This window comes from Magnolia sinica, chromosome 18 (assembly GCF_029962835.1).
Source record: "Magnolia sinica isolate HGM2019 chromosome 18, MsV1, whole genome shotgun sequence".
Lineage (NCBI taxonomy): Eukaryota > Viridiplantae > Streptophyta > Magnoliopsida > Magnoliales > Magnoliaceae > Magnolia > Magnolia sinica.
Window position 1 is genome coordinate 65960164 of NC_080590.1, and position 14750 is coordinate 65974913.

A 14750-nucleotide genomic window follows, 5' to 3' on the forward strand; every position below is an offset into this window, starting at 1 on the left:
AAATATGGTTGATTTTACTCTTGTGAATGGTTACCATCGTGAATGTATTTGGATGTGATTTAAATGAAATAAAAAATAGGGTGCAGTTTCGAAGCATCTAATTTATACATTATTAACACCTGGTTTTCTCGGACATAAGTATAAACTCTGGCTGTGAAAATTCGGGATGTTACAACTAGACTCTGTGTTTCTCAGACTTTGTGAATGGCAATGTAATTGTAAATAAATCTAATATGTTCTTTTTCTGGATTTTCTTCTTTATTGTCACATAAATTTCTCACTAGTCTAATGTAGTCATGATCAGAAAATGTTGAAGCATTGGGTCTAGTGCGATGTATATGCTTGATGTAATGTGAGTCATGACCATGCTTCAAAGAGACTCAAGAGTGGCGAGTATGTTTTCTTTCTAGTTCTTGTTGAAGGATGTTTTTATTTGCACCAAATACCAGGAATTTTCATGATATTTCATATTCTAATTATGTACCAATAGTGGGTGCAACCCAATGCATCTAAAAGCATTTTGTTTCATAGTGTTGTTGATCATATGAAATGAGAGAGGGTGGTGGGCGATCAATAGAATCGGATAAAATGGGGAGTACAAACTTTGACTGAATCATTATAAGATTGGAATGATACTCTGTTAGAACTTAGAAGTCATGTGACATAACTTCTTTATGGTCCATATTTCTCAGTTGACACACCTCATTTTGCATTAGAGATAACCCAACAAATTTCTCCACTCATTGCAATTACTCTTACAGATGGATGGTTAAAATAACCAAAAAATTCAACAGACATAGGTCCCAAAATCATATGGTTAGGATTGATCCTTCATGAATTTTGGGCTATGGTCCATGTAGTAGGATGGTTAATATAGGATGAAGAGTTCATATGACATAAACATTGTCTCAGTGGGCCAAATCACAATGATTTTAAAAGGTCTCATAAGAGGCTTCGAAAGTATCATTCTCCAAACCGAACCACAAGTAAAGGGTCAAATATAACTACAACATCGTAATATGCTGCAACAAATCCAAATTTCATTGGTCACAGATCTTCCTAAACTTACTACGAGTAGAAATATATCAGATCTCATGAATGGTTTGACATAGTTGATTTTTATTGAGTCTCGCCAAAGCTTGGGCCTACAGCTGTTTGAGCATATCTCACATTCAATGCATGTAGGACACAAAAGTTTTTGTCATATATTCTACATTTCTATTGCAACATGTAGCCTTATCCAACATAAAAGAATTACTAATGGGCAATAATTGTATCAACCCATACTTTAATGTTGCATGCATGATAAAAGATCAACGATTAGATTTGCAGTACCCAGTAGGGAGTATTTGCCACAATGTTAAGAGAATTGAAAGATCATCTCTTGTCACGCCCCAAACTCGAGATCCAGGCTCACAAAATTTACAGCTACTAAATCCAGTTTCGACAGCCTCCGTAGTACCCCATACTCATCTCCCAACTCTCATACTTTAGGTTCTGATACTAGGATCCTACAAGGAGGATTTTTAGGGTTTTTTTTGTAAAGGAGCATAATCACAAGTGTACCCAAGTCACAAAACATCATCACCACATATCCACTAATATAATATTTGAGTACAGTACTGAAAGGAAAATATATGATATAACAAAACTCCAAAAGATCAGGCACATACTCCTGCCTCAATGCTACTACAATTTAGCATAACCTGCACGTAACAAATATGCATAAGCTTACTAAGAAGCTTAAAGAGTGTGTGTGCAATGCATGTGTCAAGCATACAAATGTCAGAGTAAGCGGAAATGACGGAGGGCTAAACTGGCAAGTCTATAAATGATGTTAGTCATATCAAGGCTATGCAATGCAAGGCCTACGTGGCCAAATGTCATATACTAGAGATGCAATGTAAAACATGGCAATACTAGTCCACATATAATTATAGTTAGTATATGGAAACATCACTGGGGTCTAGTACACTCTAACATTGGTTGTTGCCCATGATGCACACTACCAAGTGAGTGGAAAAGACCTCACTATCAACCTTGCTAGTGGTATGTTAATGCCCACCTGACTCACCAATAGTAGACTCATTTACGAGCTGGTTAGACTCAACCTACCTTACAGCCCCTACCCTCGGGCGGATAAGGTCACACTCATTTTCAACCGACCACGAAATAGTGGGAGATGTGGCCTACTGGTATCTGGCACTCGGGTGCTCATGTTATCCACTTAGTCTTAACGTTAAAGCATTCTACCGGTACCACAAGGGTTTAGGTACTTTCACCCATGAACATCCTAAGCCCCCAAGTGCTAAAACAGATATTTTCGGTATCCAATCTGACCATCATGATAAGCCTGTGGAGACCACAACCCTGATGTCACTAAGGTGTAAAAGTGATCGTGACACACAGATGCAAAATGCATGAGTCATACTATCCAAGTCATGCACCAAACCTAAGCGCACCGCACGATCATATGGGGCAACCTTATCTCATATGGGGTCCCCTAAGTATCTTAAGCCGAAAGGCGTATGATATGATCAATCTTCATCCACAACAGGCATAGAAATGATGCGTATGAGCATATAAATGAGCATGATATCAATTATACTAGACATGTTATCAGTGTGTCCGATCAAGTTAAATATACCAGCATGTTATTAAACATATCATGAGATAAAAAGTAGGAACCGAACGGCAGGCCTCACTAGAAATATAAAGGTTTATGTGGTGTGGCTCACATTAGACTAACATCGACTCCTCATGTAGTGTATAAGGCATGGGTAAAATACATATATGAAGGCGGGATCCACTGGGAGTGACCTGGATGGACACCCACATGTACAACATACGTCCCACTAGGCTCCAGTCTATTGGCCCACTGATGATATCCCAAAACAATCAAATTGTCAATGACATTTCTATAATTAATTTATTAGGATGATCTATACCGTCCGAACATTTCTGACATAAATCGATGGTTAGTCACTAGGATGTGATCATTTGCTTATGGCCTCTAAGTCTTGAGATTTCATCATTTCAGCCAAGGTATATGCTTCAATACATTTAACATAACCATAGTCTTAATATTACACGCACCCACTAATTAGGGAATTAAATCGATTTAATTTCAAACCTTTACAAGTATATTATGCATATCACTTTAGGATTACAAGGATTTCGAATCCAGTATGCCAAACATAACCAAATTATAATGGATCCCAAATCTAGGGATTTTCAAGTCCAAGGAATCCCAAGTCCAAGAGGTTTCTACCCCCCATAGTTTCTCGTGCGTGGCTTACCTAAGATTTGGATTGGCCTCAACTTTACGCCCCTGGCGTAGATGGCACATAAACATTAAGGTGGGTCCCACAAGTGGGGCCTAAGTGCTGCCAAAATGGGCAACCCTCCTTGCCCAATGATTCCATTGGTGTAGTCCACCTAATATACGGATCACCCTCATTTTTGGGCCTATGGCTTAACATGATCTATTAAAATGGATGAATGGTGTGGATGAAACATAGACATCATGGATGGTCCCACGAGTGGGCCCCACTCCACGCCCGTGGTTGGGCGTCTGCCTACCCATTGGGTGCCGGTGGCATATATATATATATATATATATATATATATATATATATATATATATATATGAAAATTGTACTATGAGGTCGACCTCATGGGAACTTCCCATGAGGTCAATCTGTGTGGGCCCATCGTGATGTGTGTCGAACATCAAAACCATGCATTTGATGGGTTCCATTTAGGTTATGGGACATCCCAAAAATCATCTGTATACAGCAATCAGGTGGGCCATACCATTTAAAACCATGTAAAGACATGACTAAAACCTATAAAATCACTTAGTGGGGCCCAACTGAGTTTTGGATGCGGTTAAAACTTGGTCTAACCCCTCATCCAAGTGGGACACACACAATGGATGGGCTGGATTTGTGAACTACATCTCGGTGGGCCCAATAAATGATTATGAATGTTTTAATGGGAGGATAACCCCTCTCAAATATTGTATGTGGTGTGGCCCACCCAAGTCATGGATTGACTTGAATTTTAAGCCTGTGGCTCACCATGGAATGATGCATCTATCTGATGGGTCAGATGTTTGACACACATCAGCTCATAGTACCATTTCCCATAGATATATATATATATATATATATATATATATATATATATATGTGTGTGTGTGTGTGTGTGTGTGTGTGTGTGTGTGTGTTGTTTGTTTTGGTCACACAATTAAATTGGGCTCCACTTGGATAATCTACTCTGCTCACCACGTAGGCCAGCTTTAGCGGGGTCAATGAGCTCTAATTTGGGCTGATTTAGACGAACATGGACTCCATAGTGGGCCTTGGAAGATTTCAATAGTAGGAGTTTGTTTCCTTCAGTGCGGCCCATTTGACACTCGGATCTATCTCATTTTTCAGCCCATGCCCTAAAATGATCAGGAGAAGTTGGTGGTTGGCTCAGATTAAATATATAAATCAATATTGGTCCCACTTTTGAGAGTCGTGCTTGGCGAGGATGGGTTAACCGCCAGCATGCAGGGCTACACTTTGTATTATTATATATGTATATTTATTTTGTATACACCGTCAAGGTTGGCCCCATGTGAATGATCTACTCCACCCACCGTCTTGCTTATCTCGAACGGAGCCCAATAGGCCCTGACTTGGGATGGTTTGGATGATCAGTGACCCCACTGCAGGCTTTGGAAGGTTTCAACTGTAAGACTGTATTTCGCTTAGTGCGGTTCACTCAAGACTTGGATCCACTTAATTTTTCGGCCTATGGCCTAAAATAATCTGGAGAAACTGGTGGACGATGTGGATTAAATATATACATCAAGGTGGAGTCACGGCTGGGACGCCCCCACCCCCACGTCGCCATGGCTGACGTGAGCGGGGTGCTCCCAACTCCCCACCGACGCCTCTGGTGCGGTCCACCTGATGGTTGGATCAGCTTGATTTTTAGGCTCCATGGCTAATATGAGCCGAGAAACAAATAGGTAGTGTGGATCTATGAAATACTTCACAGTGGGTCTCATGAGTGGGAACCCACTCTCCCAACTCTCCCATATAGATACGATGGGCTTAATAGCCATGATAATCACGGTGTGGCACACCTGAGAATTGGCTTGCCTTCAATTTTGGGTCCAACGGCCAAAATCAGATGGAATTTCGGATGAATGGTGAAGATGGGACATAAGCATCATGGTGGAGTTCAAGAGTGGAGGCCCCAATCCCCTTTGTATTAATGGAGTCTCACGTTGAGAACATCCCAGCATCTGGAAACGTTTTTTTTTTTTAAAGAAAAAAAAAAAGAAAAAGAAAAAGAAAAAAAGAAAGGGCAAGTATGTGGAATCCACCTGAGAAATCTAGGCCGTCTAGTGAGCCAACTCATGGTGTGCCCAAGAACTGCTAACCAAGCCAAAATTTGTATCTTTACTTCTTCATATGTGTGTGTGATCTAATAAATATGTTAAATGGGAAATAATCATCATGGTGGGCCAGACAAGGTGGTCCACGTTGTGATATTGTGCGGGACATGCTCTCCAACAGCCGACTAATAGATGAAATGCCAGATTATGTTGTACAAGACACCAAAGTTGGGCCCACAGGAAGAATGGCTCAAATCTCAGACATACACAGTGCATACATTTGTCTCATTGAAAAGGTCTTTGGAAACCCCAATTTAAAAGAAGTAGACCAAGTATGCCTTTACTAATTAGCTTTGATTAATTTTTAAATGAATGCTTAGATTAGTGTGATTAGATAAATCTCATGAACGAATGATTAGTCAAGAGGGCACATCAGGACCCCTTTTTGACCATTTCACCACCGGTGGCATTATGACTATGCTTATGATATTCCTTGTCACATAGTTAGCATTTATAAAATCCAGAATTAGTAAACATATGATGATATTTTCTACACGTAACTGAGCCAATTCCTTCTTTCACACAGGACTTGAAGAGGAAGAAGTCTTGAATTTCAAATAATAATAAAAATAATAAGACCATTTCAATGACAAACATTTCTGTAACCCCGTTATAAATACTAGCCTAATTCTCTTACAGAACCCACAGCCGAAAAACTCATCATTTTATAACATTTAGAGTTTCATAGCATATATACATACACAATCCTAGACAGATTTTCAAGATGTCCACGGGCTTTCTTCTCTTAGCATTTTTTGCATTCAGTTTCTCCTTTATCTCCGCATCCGATCCCAGCCCTTTACAGGATTTCTGTGTCGCTGTGCGCAACAGCCCAGGTATTTTCACTCCACTGAAAGAAAAAAAATAAAAAATCAAGTAACTGCATCATTGCTGCAAATAATATTACATGTAAATGCAATCCACCCCATTCGTGAAAGGATTCACATGATGAATGGGATAAAACACCAACCTCATTGTCTGTTATATTCTGTTTATATTGTTTTAATAATTCTTGAAAGAATATGCTGCTTACAATATCTTTTGTGTTATATGATGGCAGTGTTGGTGAATGGATTTGTGTGCAAGGACCCAATGCAAGTTCAGGCTGATGATTTCTTCCTCACGGGACTGGACAAACCAGGCAACATGAGTAACAAGGTTGGGTCCAATGTGACCCAAGTAAACGTAGCTCAGATAGCAGGACTCAATACCCTCGGAGTCTCTTTGGTTCGGATAGACTATGCACCCTATGGTCTCAATGCACCCCACACGCACCCAAGGGCGACGGAGATTTTAACAGTTTTGGAGGGCACCCTTTATGTCGGATTCGTCACTTCCAACCCAGACAATCGCCTCATGACAAAGGTCCTTCAAAAGGGCGATGTGTTTGTCTTCCCAATAGGCTTGGTTCACTTCCAGTTTAACATTGGCCTCACCAATGCCATAGCAATTGCAGGACTGAGCAGCCAGAGTCCAGGAACTATCACCATTGCGAATGCTGTGTTTGGATCGAATCCACCCATCTCAGACGACATTCTTGCCAAGGCATTCCAAGTTGATAAGAACATAGTTGATTATCTCCAATCGAAGTTTGGAATGAAAAATTAGAGCATGCCCCATACAATAAAATGGGAGTGCAACATTTTTATTATTATTATTTATTTATTTTGTCTCTTGTTTTCTTTCTTTATTTGTTTCCGTTTAATGATATCTAATGGATTATAGCACGTGACGAAAATATCTGTCTAGATAATTATAAAAATGCAATTGATGATGCATCAACAGTTTGGATCAACCCATACTTTAATGTTGCATGCATGATAAAAGATCAACGGTCAGATTTGCAGTACCCAGTGGGGAGTATTCGCCACAATGACAAGAGGATCGAAATGGTCATGTGAAAAAACATCCCACATAATAACCCTATACAATGGAAGCCTTTTAAGGTTGAGCAATTCAAAATCGAGGCTGCATTTTCTTTGAACCAGGGAGAATGATGATATCTAGAGTGTCTCGTGCTGATGGTCCAAATCAAAAGTGGAACACCTCATGCAGACCATGAAAACTAATCTAATGGACAAGATCAAAGAGAGGTCCACATTCTCACACTAAATCATGAGATCTGGACTGTTCGTGCAAAATATCCAGGCCATCAATACACCTGCAGCAGAGGTGATGGTGGAATGCACGAGCATGTCCAAGACATGCACGTAGACATGGACGGATGTTCGTTTGAACATCCCACTTTGAAGTCGTTTTCCTATATATGCTACCTTCTACAGCTCATGTGGACACTTATCCAAAAATAATTTCGTAGGTAAATTTTCATGGGCCTTGAAATGTGATCCTGCAAATTGAGTTGGAGCTGCAACACTTGTTATTAAGCAAACTTGCATATCCAAAGTCAAAATATGTACGTTTCATCACTGTTACCTCGGTTTAGAAAACTTGTTCAATAGGCTTAACTTTTCTATATATCACGAGTCCTCACCAAAAATAAATTAGATTTTTCTAGGCAAAAACAGGTGCGTTTATGCTACTTTATGATATGAGAGTCTTAACCGACTCGATTTTCAGCTTACGCCATAAAATGATCTCGAAATATGGATTAACGCTGTGGATCTAATACAAACATCATGATGGCCCCACAGAAGCTCTGCTTCTCGAAACATGTCCATCATTTTTTCCTTCCCACGTAGTCGGCTTCCTGTCTCTCCAAACCCTCTGGGCGTGGATTTCCCGCAAAATCCTTTCGCAGTAACATGGACCGATGGCTGGGGCCCACTTTTATGTTTGTGAGAAATTCCTAATGTTAAAACCTTTATACAGTCCACTGTGATATTTGTATGCCATCTATACCGTTCATAAGTTCATACTTACGGACATGGGTGTGTGTACTGACATGGGCGTGTGTATGGGTGGCTAACATGGAGTGTGTGTACTGACATGGGTGTGTACTAACAAGCTAATCTAAAAATTTTTAAAAAAAAGTTCGTACTTACTGGGATGAACTGAAAACTCAAAATTATTAGCATGATCCAAAACTACTGTGGCCCTATAAATGATTCTATGGTGGACGTTCAATCTTCACAGTTTCCTATCGTATAACCCACTTGATAGCTAGATCTGGCTCGTTTTTGGGCTCTTATCCTAACATGATCTGTTAAAACTAATTAACGGGTCGGATTTCTTGAAAAACTCACGATGGTCCCATTTAGGTTATAGTTGACCTATATTAGTCGAAAGGCATACACCCGCAATCCACGTATCCGGAGGATTCGGAGTGAGATGCCTACTGCGTCCAGAAAGAATAAAGGATGTCCATGTTGATGGTGTTTTCCTCCTCAGGTTAGAGGAGATGAGGTGCGGTTCGAATGCCACAAACAGTGGAATCCCTGCGCTGCTCGACCAGTCCTGCAACCTGCTCGACCAGTCCTGGGTCACTCGATTCAAAGTCCAGCGAGCTCTGTGAATAGTATTCAACCAGTCGAGGGTCGGCTTGACCAGTCCTGCAGCCTGCACGACCAGTCCTGATTATGCAGATTTGAGTCCGATTTTATGTGGGATTCGAAATTTTGAGGCGGCTTTCGCAAGGGTGCAAAAGAGAGTTTCCTAAACTATAAATAGGAGGTCTCTAGGGTTTTCTAGGGCATGCAAGAGGTAATGCAAGAGGGTTTCCTAAAGCTTTGCAAGGGTTTGCCAATGTGTTTAGGGCTATCAAAGGGGTGTGTATGTGTGTGTGTGTGTGTGAGAGAGAGAGAGAGAGAGAGGGAGGAAGCTTGTGGACAGGAGGTTATGCTCGTAGAGGTGATCTAATATATCTCAGCACTTCCACATCCTCATAATCAGTGAGATCTCTCCGTTTTTCTTTTATTCTCTTATTGTTTATCCACTCATGCGTGAGTGAAGAAGGTTGTAACGTTCTACTTCATAGTGGATTGTTGATCTGGACGAAGTCCCGTGGTTTTTACCTCTTTGAGGGTTTTCCACGTAAAAATCTCTTGTGTGGTGTGTGGTTTATGCTTTGATTTATTTCACTGCTTTATTATCCCATAATTTTGGTTTGTTCTGGGAGGCTAGATCCTAAGGTTTGAGCAAGGCCCCCAACACATGTTACAAGGAGTGGAACTTGTGTGAGCCCCACCATGATGTATGTGTTAGATCCACAACGTCCATCCATATTTCAAGATCATTTTATGGCATGAACCCCAAAACGATGCAAATCCAAATCTCAACAGGACCACGAAACAGAGACAATGGCAATTGTGTACCCACCGTTAAAAACCACTCAGGGGTTAACAATCTCATATTTTGTTTTCCCTTTATCCAGGTTTGCGTGGTCTATTTGAATCAAGTAGAATAGCAAATAAACATCATGTCCGCCCTATGAAGGTTCTGACAATCCTTGGTTTTTCTGACGTCGTTCAATTTCGCTCCAGATCTGCCTCATTTTCTAGTTCACATCCTAGACCTATCTTGAAAAATGGTTCAATAGTGTGGATCTAACATATACATCATGGTGGGGCCCACTGAAGATCCACGCTCCAAAAGATTTCATCCTATAAAACAGAGAAATTCATTGTACACAGAGGAAATACGCATATTTCTACCGTTTGTGTGTGTATATATATACACACACACACACACACACACACACACACACACACACACACACGCTCAGCTACGCACATATACACACGTTATTACGTGCGAACTTCCTATCAACCGTCAGATAAGGTAGACGGTCTGTATGAAGGCGCTTTTAGCGCGAGCTCGAAAGAGCGAGTTTCCTATGCTAGGTGGGTCCCACCAAGATGTTAGTGATAAATCCACACCATCCATACATTTTTAAAAATAATTTTATAGTATGAAACCAAAACTAAGGTAGATTAAATTCTTAAGTGGGCCACATAGTGTTGATTGAACTCTCACCATTAAAAACTTCCTGGGGCTACCAAATTTTTGGATCAAGCTGATATTTGTTTTTTTCCATCATCCAGTTCTGTATGACCTAATCTACAAGTTGGATGCCAAATAAATATCACGGTGGGCCCTAAAAAATATTTAACGATGAGAATCATTATCACCGCTACTTCCTGTGGTGTGGTCCACTTGAGATTTGGATCTGCCTCAATTTTGGGATAATGCCTTGAAATGATAAGGAAAAATGGATGGACAGGGTAGATTTTTCAAAAACATCATGGTCGGCCCCACCTAGATTTCCAATGAACTGTGCAAATTGCATGCATCATTAAGGGACGCAGACTGGATTTCCTACTAAGGCCTTTTGCAGGAAGTTCCTACGCTAGGAACCCAGGTGGGGCCCACTGTTATATTTGTGAGAAATCCTCTCTGTCCATCCATTTTTTGAGATCATTTTAGGAGATAAGACCAAAATTTATCAGGATAAAAGACTCAAGTGGGCCGCACTAAAGGAAAATGTAGTTAGGGAAATTTCTACTGTTGAAACCTCCCTAAGTTCGACCGTGATGTTTACATGCCATCCATACCATTGATAACGTCATTTGTACTGGGATGAACTAAAAACAAAAATAATAGCATGATTGAAAACTTTTTTGGCCCCACGAATATTTCAAATGTGGACATTCAATTATCATGTTTTCGGCCCACTTGAGAATTAGATACGGTTCATTTTTGGCCTCATATCTTAAAATGAACTTAAAAAACGGATGGACAGAGAGGATTTCTCAAAAATATAATAGTGGGCCCCACCTGGGTTCCCAGCGCAGGAACTTCCTGCGAAAGGCTTTCGTAGAAATCCGCGTCCCCGACAGAGGTTGAGTAGCTGACATGGATTGGATAATGATTAATGATAGAGGTTGAGTAGCCAGAGTCACTACTGAAGTGACGTCACCAAGTTTTGTGTGCCCCACATGATGTATGTGTTGTATCCCCATTGTCCATACATTTGGAGAGATCATTTTAGGATATGGTCCAAAGAACGAGGTATGGAGGTTGGGGTGGACCCCACCATAGAAAACAGTAGTGAGTGTGACGCCCACCATTGAAACCTTCAAAAGGTCCACCATAATTTTTATTTGAGATCCAATCTGTTCATGTGTTAATGCAGACATGAAAGAAGGGAAAACACAAATATTAGCTGGATCGAGAACTTTTGTAGCCCTCAGAACTTTTTAATGGTGGGCGTCACTCTCCTCACTATTTTTTGTGGTGGGGTCCACTAGATCTTTGGATCCGACTCATTCTTTGGATCATGCACTAATATGATCCCTCCAAATTGATGGGCGGTGTAGATACAAAACATACATCATGGTGTGGCCCACAGAACTTGGTGACATTCACTTCATTAGGGAGTCTGTTATCAACCTATTAGCAGCTAATCCACGCGGGAGGTGAGGGACGCATATCACTTCCAACCTCCGCCCGTCTTTGGGATAGGCAATAGCTTTGAGTGGCCAGAATTTGATTTCCGGCGAAAGCCTTAGGCAGGAAGTTCCTGGGTATGCTGGGTGGGGCCCACCACCATGTTTTTGGAAAATATACTTTGTTCATCTGTTTTGCAAGCTAATTTTAGGACAAGCGACAAAAAATGAGGTGGATCCAAGATTCGACTGGGCCACACGAGAGGAAACAATAGGGATTTAGTGAGAACCGTTGAAACATTTTTATGACCATAAAAGCTTTTTTTCAGGATAAATTTTTTATATTTTCACTTCATCCCTATGTTAATGACCTTATAAACGGTTTTGATGGCATATAAACATCAAGATGAAGCCCAGGAAGGTTTCAACGGTAGGTATTTATTTCCCAAAATTTCCCTCTCATGTGGCCCACTTTAGTTTTGATCCACCTCGTTTTTGGTCGATTTTCCTAAAATGAGCTCGACAAACGGATGTATGGAGTATATTTCCCAAAAACATAGTGGTGGGGCCCACCCAGCATGCTTACGCAGGAACTTCCTGCGAAAGGCTTTTGCAGGAAATCAAATCTGCCCATAATGACGTGTAATGACATAAGCAATTTAGAAAGTTCGTTGGAAATCTATGGGGCCCATCATGATGTTTTTGAGAAATCTACCTAGTCCATCCATTTTTCCTTATCATTTCAAGGCATTATCCCAAAACTAAGGCAGATCCAAATCTCAAGTGGACCACACCACAGGAAGCAGCGGTGATAATGATTCTCACCATTAAATATTTTTTGGGGTCCACCGTGATATTTATTTGACATTCAACCTGTAGATTAGGTCATATAGACCTGGATGATGGAAAAAAAAGCAAATATCAGCTTGATCCAAAATTTTGGTAGCCCCAGGAGTTTTTAATGGTGAGATTTCAATCAACACTGTGTGGCCCACTTGAGAATTTGATCTACCTCAGTTTTGGGTTCATAACATAAAATTATTTTAAAAAATGTATGGACGGCGTGGATTTATCACTAACATCTTGGTGGGACCCACCTAGCATCCCAATAGAAGAATTTTATGTGAAAAGGCTTCCACTACATCCTTCAGATAGTGAATAAGATGAAGAGGCGTGCGAGAGAAGGAAACTCACGCTAAGAACGCCTTCATCTAGACCGTCTACTTTATCTGACAGTTGATAGGAAGGTTCGTAGGTAATGCTGAGCATTCCTCTCTCTCTCTCTCTCTCTCTCTCTCTCTCTCTCTCTCTCTCTCTCTATATATATATATATATATGGGAAATGGTACTATACAGTTGAGCATATGCAATGTTACCATGAGGTCGAGTCGTGTCTTCTCACCAGCCATTGAATAAGAGTTTGTAAAGTTCATGGTGTAGATAACTCCCGAGTAATAAGGAAGCAAAGACAGAAAAATCGGCTGATGTTTTACCCTATTGCGACTTCCATGGATGGGGAAGCAGATTGCGTGGTGCACCCACAACCTGTGTTGACGTAAACATCATAAGTGGCCTCACCATGATGTATGTGTTATATCCAAACCATCTATCCATTTGGAGAGATCATTTTAGGGCATGAGCCCAAAAATGAGGCAAATTCAAAGGTTAGGTGAACCAATACCACAGAAAATAGTAGGGACAATGATGTCTACCGCTGAAACCTTCTTAAGATGCACCATGATATTTATTTTCCATCCAACCCATTCAGAAGGTCAAACAAACCTAGATGAAGGTAAAAAATGAATATGAGGTTGATCCAAAACTTCTGATGCTCCTAAAAAGTTCTCAATAGTAGGCATTAAATCTTCAACGTTTTCTATGTTGTGGTTCACTTGAGCTTTGGATCTACCTCAATTTTTGTATCATCCTCTAAAATGATCTTGAAAAATGGATGGACAGTGTGGATACAATATTTACATTATGTTGGGCCCACATAACTTAGTGACATAAACACACCGCCAAGTCTGAGTGTGGCACTCAACTGGCAAACTGAGTGGAGATGCCTCGTTTCAACACTTGAGGTCTTGGTATCGATCCCTAGTGGGGGTGGCTAACATGGAGTGTGTGTCCTGACATGGGTGTGTACTAACAAGCTAACCCAAAAAAAAAAAAAAAAAAAAAAAAAAAAAGCTGAGTGTGGCACACCACGCAATCCGCTTATGAGTTCCGACCGGACAACATCTTGTTCCTACAATGCATGGCTAAGCTTATAGCCGGAGGAAAGTAGGTGGAGCCCACAGTGATGTATGTGAGAAATCCGCTATGTTATCACATTAGGACGTGTGCCCAAAACGAAGTAGATCCAAAACTCAAGTGGGCTGCACAGTAATAGGGAAATGTCTACCGTTGAAACCTCCCAGGCGTCGACAGTGATGCTTATATGCCATCCATTCCGTTCACAAGGTCGTTTCTATTGGGATGAACTAAAAACACAGAAATATCAGCCTAATCCAAAACTTTTGTATCCCTGCGAATGTTCAATGTTGGACGTTCCCTGTTTATTGTCATGTGGTCCTCTTGAGTTTTGTATTTGCCTTATTTTTCAGGCAATGTTTTAAAATAACTTGGCAATTAGATGAATGGTATGGATTTACATCACGGTGGCCACAACTAGGCTGTCCGAGCCAATCTATGTCCCACTCCTAGTATTTGGCTCTCTCCGTGCAAGTATATCTCTTGTTTGAGAACAGTAGTGGATTGCCCTAGTTTATTTAATGTCCATTAATTGGATGGCTAAAAATGCTTGATAAGTATCATTTTAGTATATAATTAATCCAAAAGGGGACCCACAATTTGGATGGTCTGGATCGTACAATCCTCATCGTTTCCCTCCATCTAGGTCTTTTTGACCTTATTAATAGGTCGGATGAAAAATAAACATTATAGTGGGC

The 14750-nt window shown here is 40.6% G+C and overlaps 1 protein-coding gene across 2 annotated transcripts; it reads left to right on the forward strand.

Annotated features, from left to right (window-relative positions):
* The first annotated feature begins 6179 nt into the window (after positions 1-6179).
* LOC131233121 (putative germin-like protein 2-1) lies at positions 6180-7063 on the forward strand. Of its 2 annotated transcripts, none has more exons than XM_058229725.1 (2): positions 6180-6299; positions 6521-7063. In XM_058229725.1, the coding sequence occupies exons 1-2, from the start codon at positions 6180-6182 to the stop codon at positions 7061-7063; spliced, it is 663 nt and encodes a 220-aa protein (XP_058085708.1). The 2 variants fall into 2 exon arrangements, with proteins under 2 accessions (XP_058085708.1, XP_058085709.1); XM_058229726.1 differs by having other exon boundaries at positions 6180-6291; positions 6516-7063.
* Positions 7064-14750: the final 7687 nt, after the last annotated feature.

Excerpts from the sequence above, each read along its gene's own strand:
- LOC131233121 (XM_058229725.1), top strand. The coding sequence starts at position 6,180 with ATGTCCACGGGCTTTCTTCTCTTAGCATTTTTTGCATTCAGTTTCTCC. Across the intron at positions 6,300-6,520 it reads GCAACAGCCCAGGTATTTTC|GTGAATGGATTTGTGTGCAA; the intron begins ACTCCACTGAAA and ends ATGGCAGTGTTG.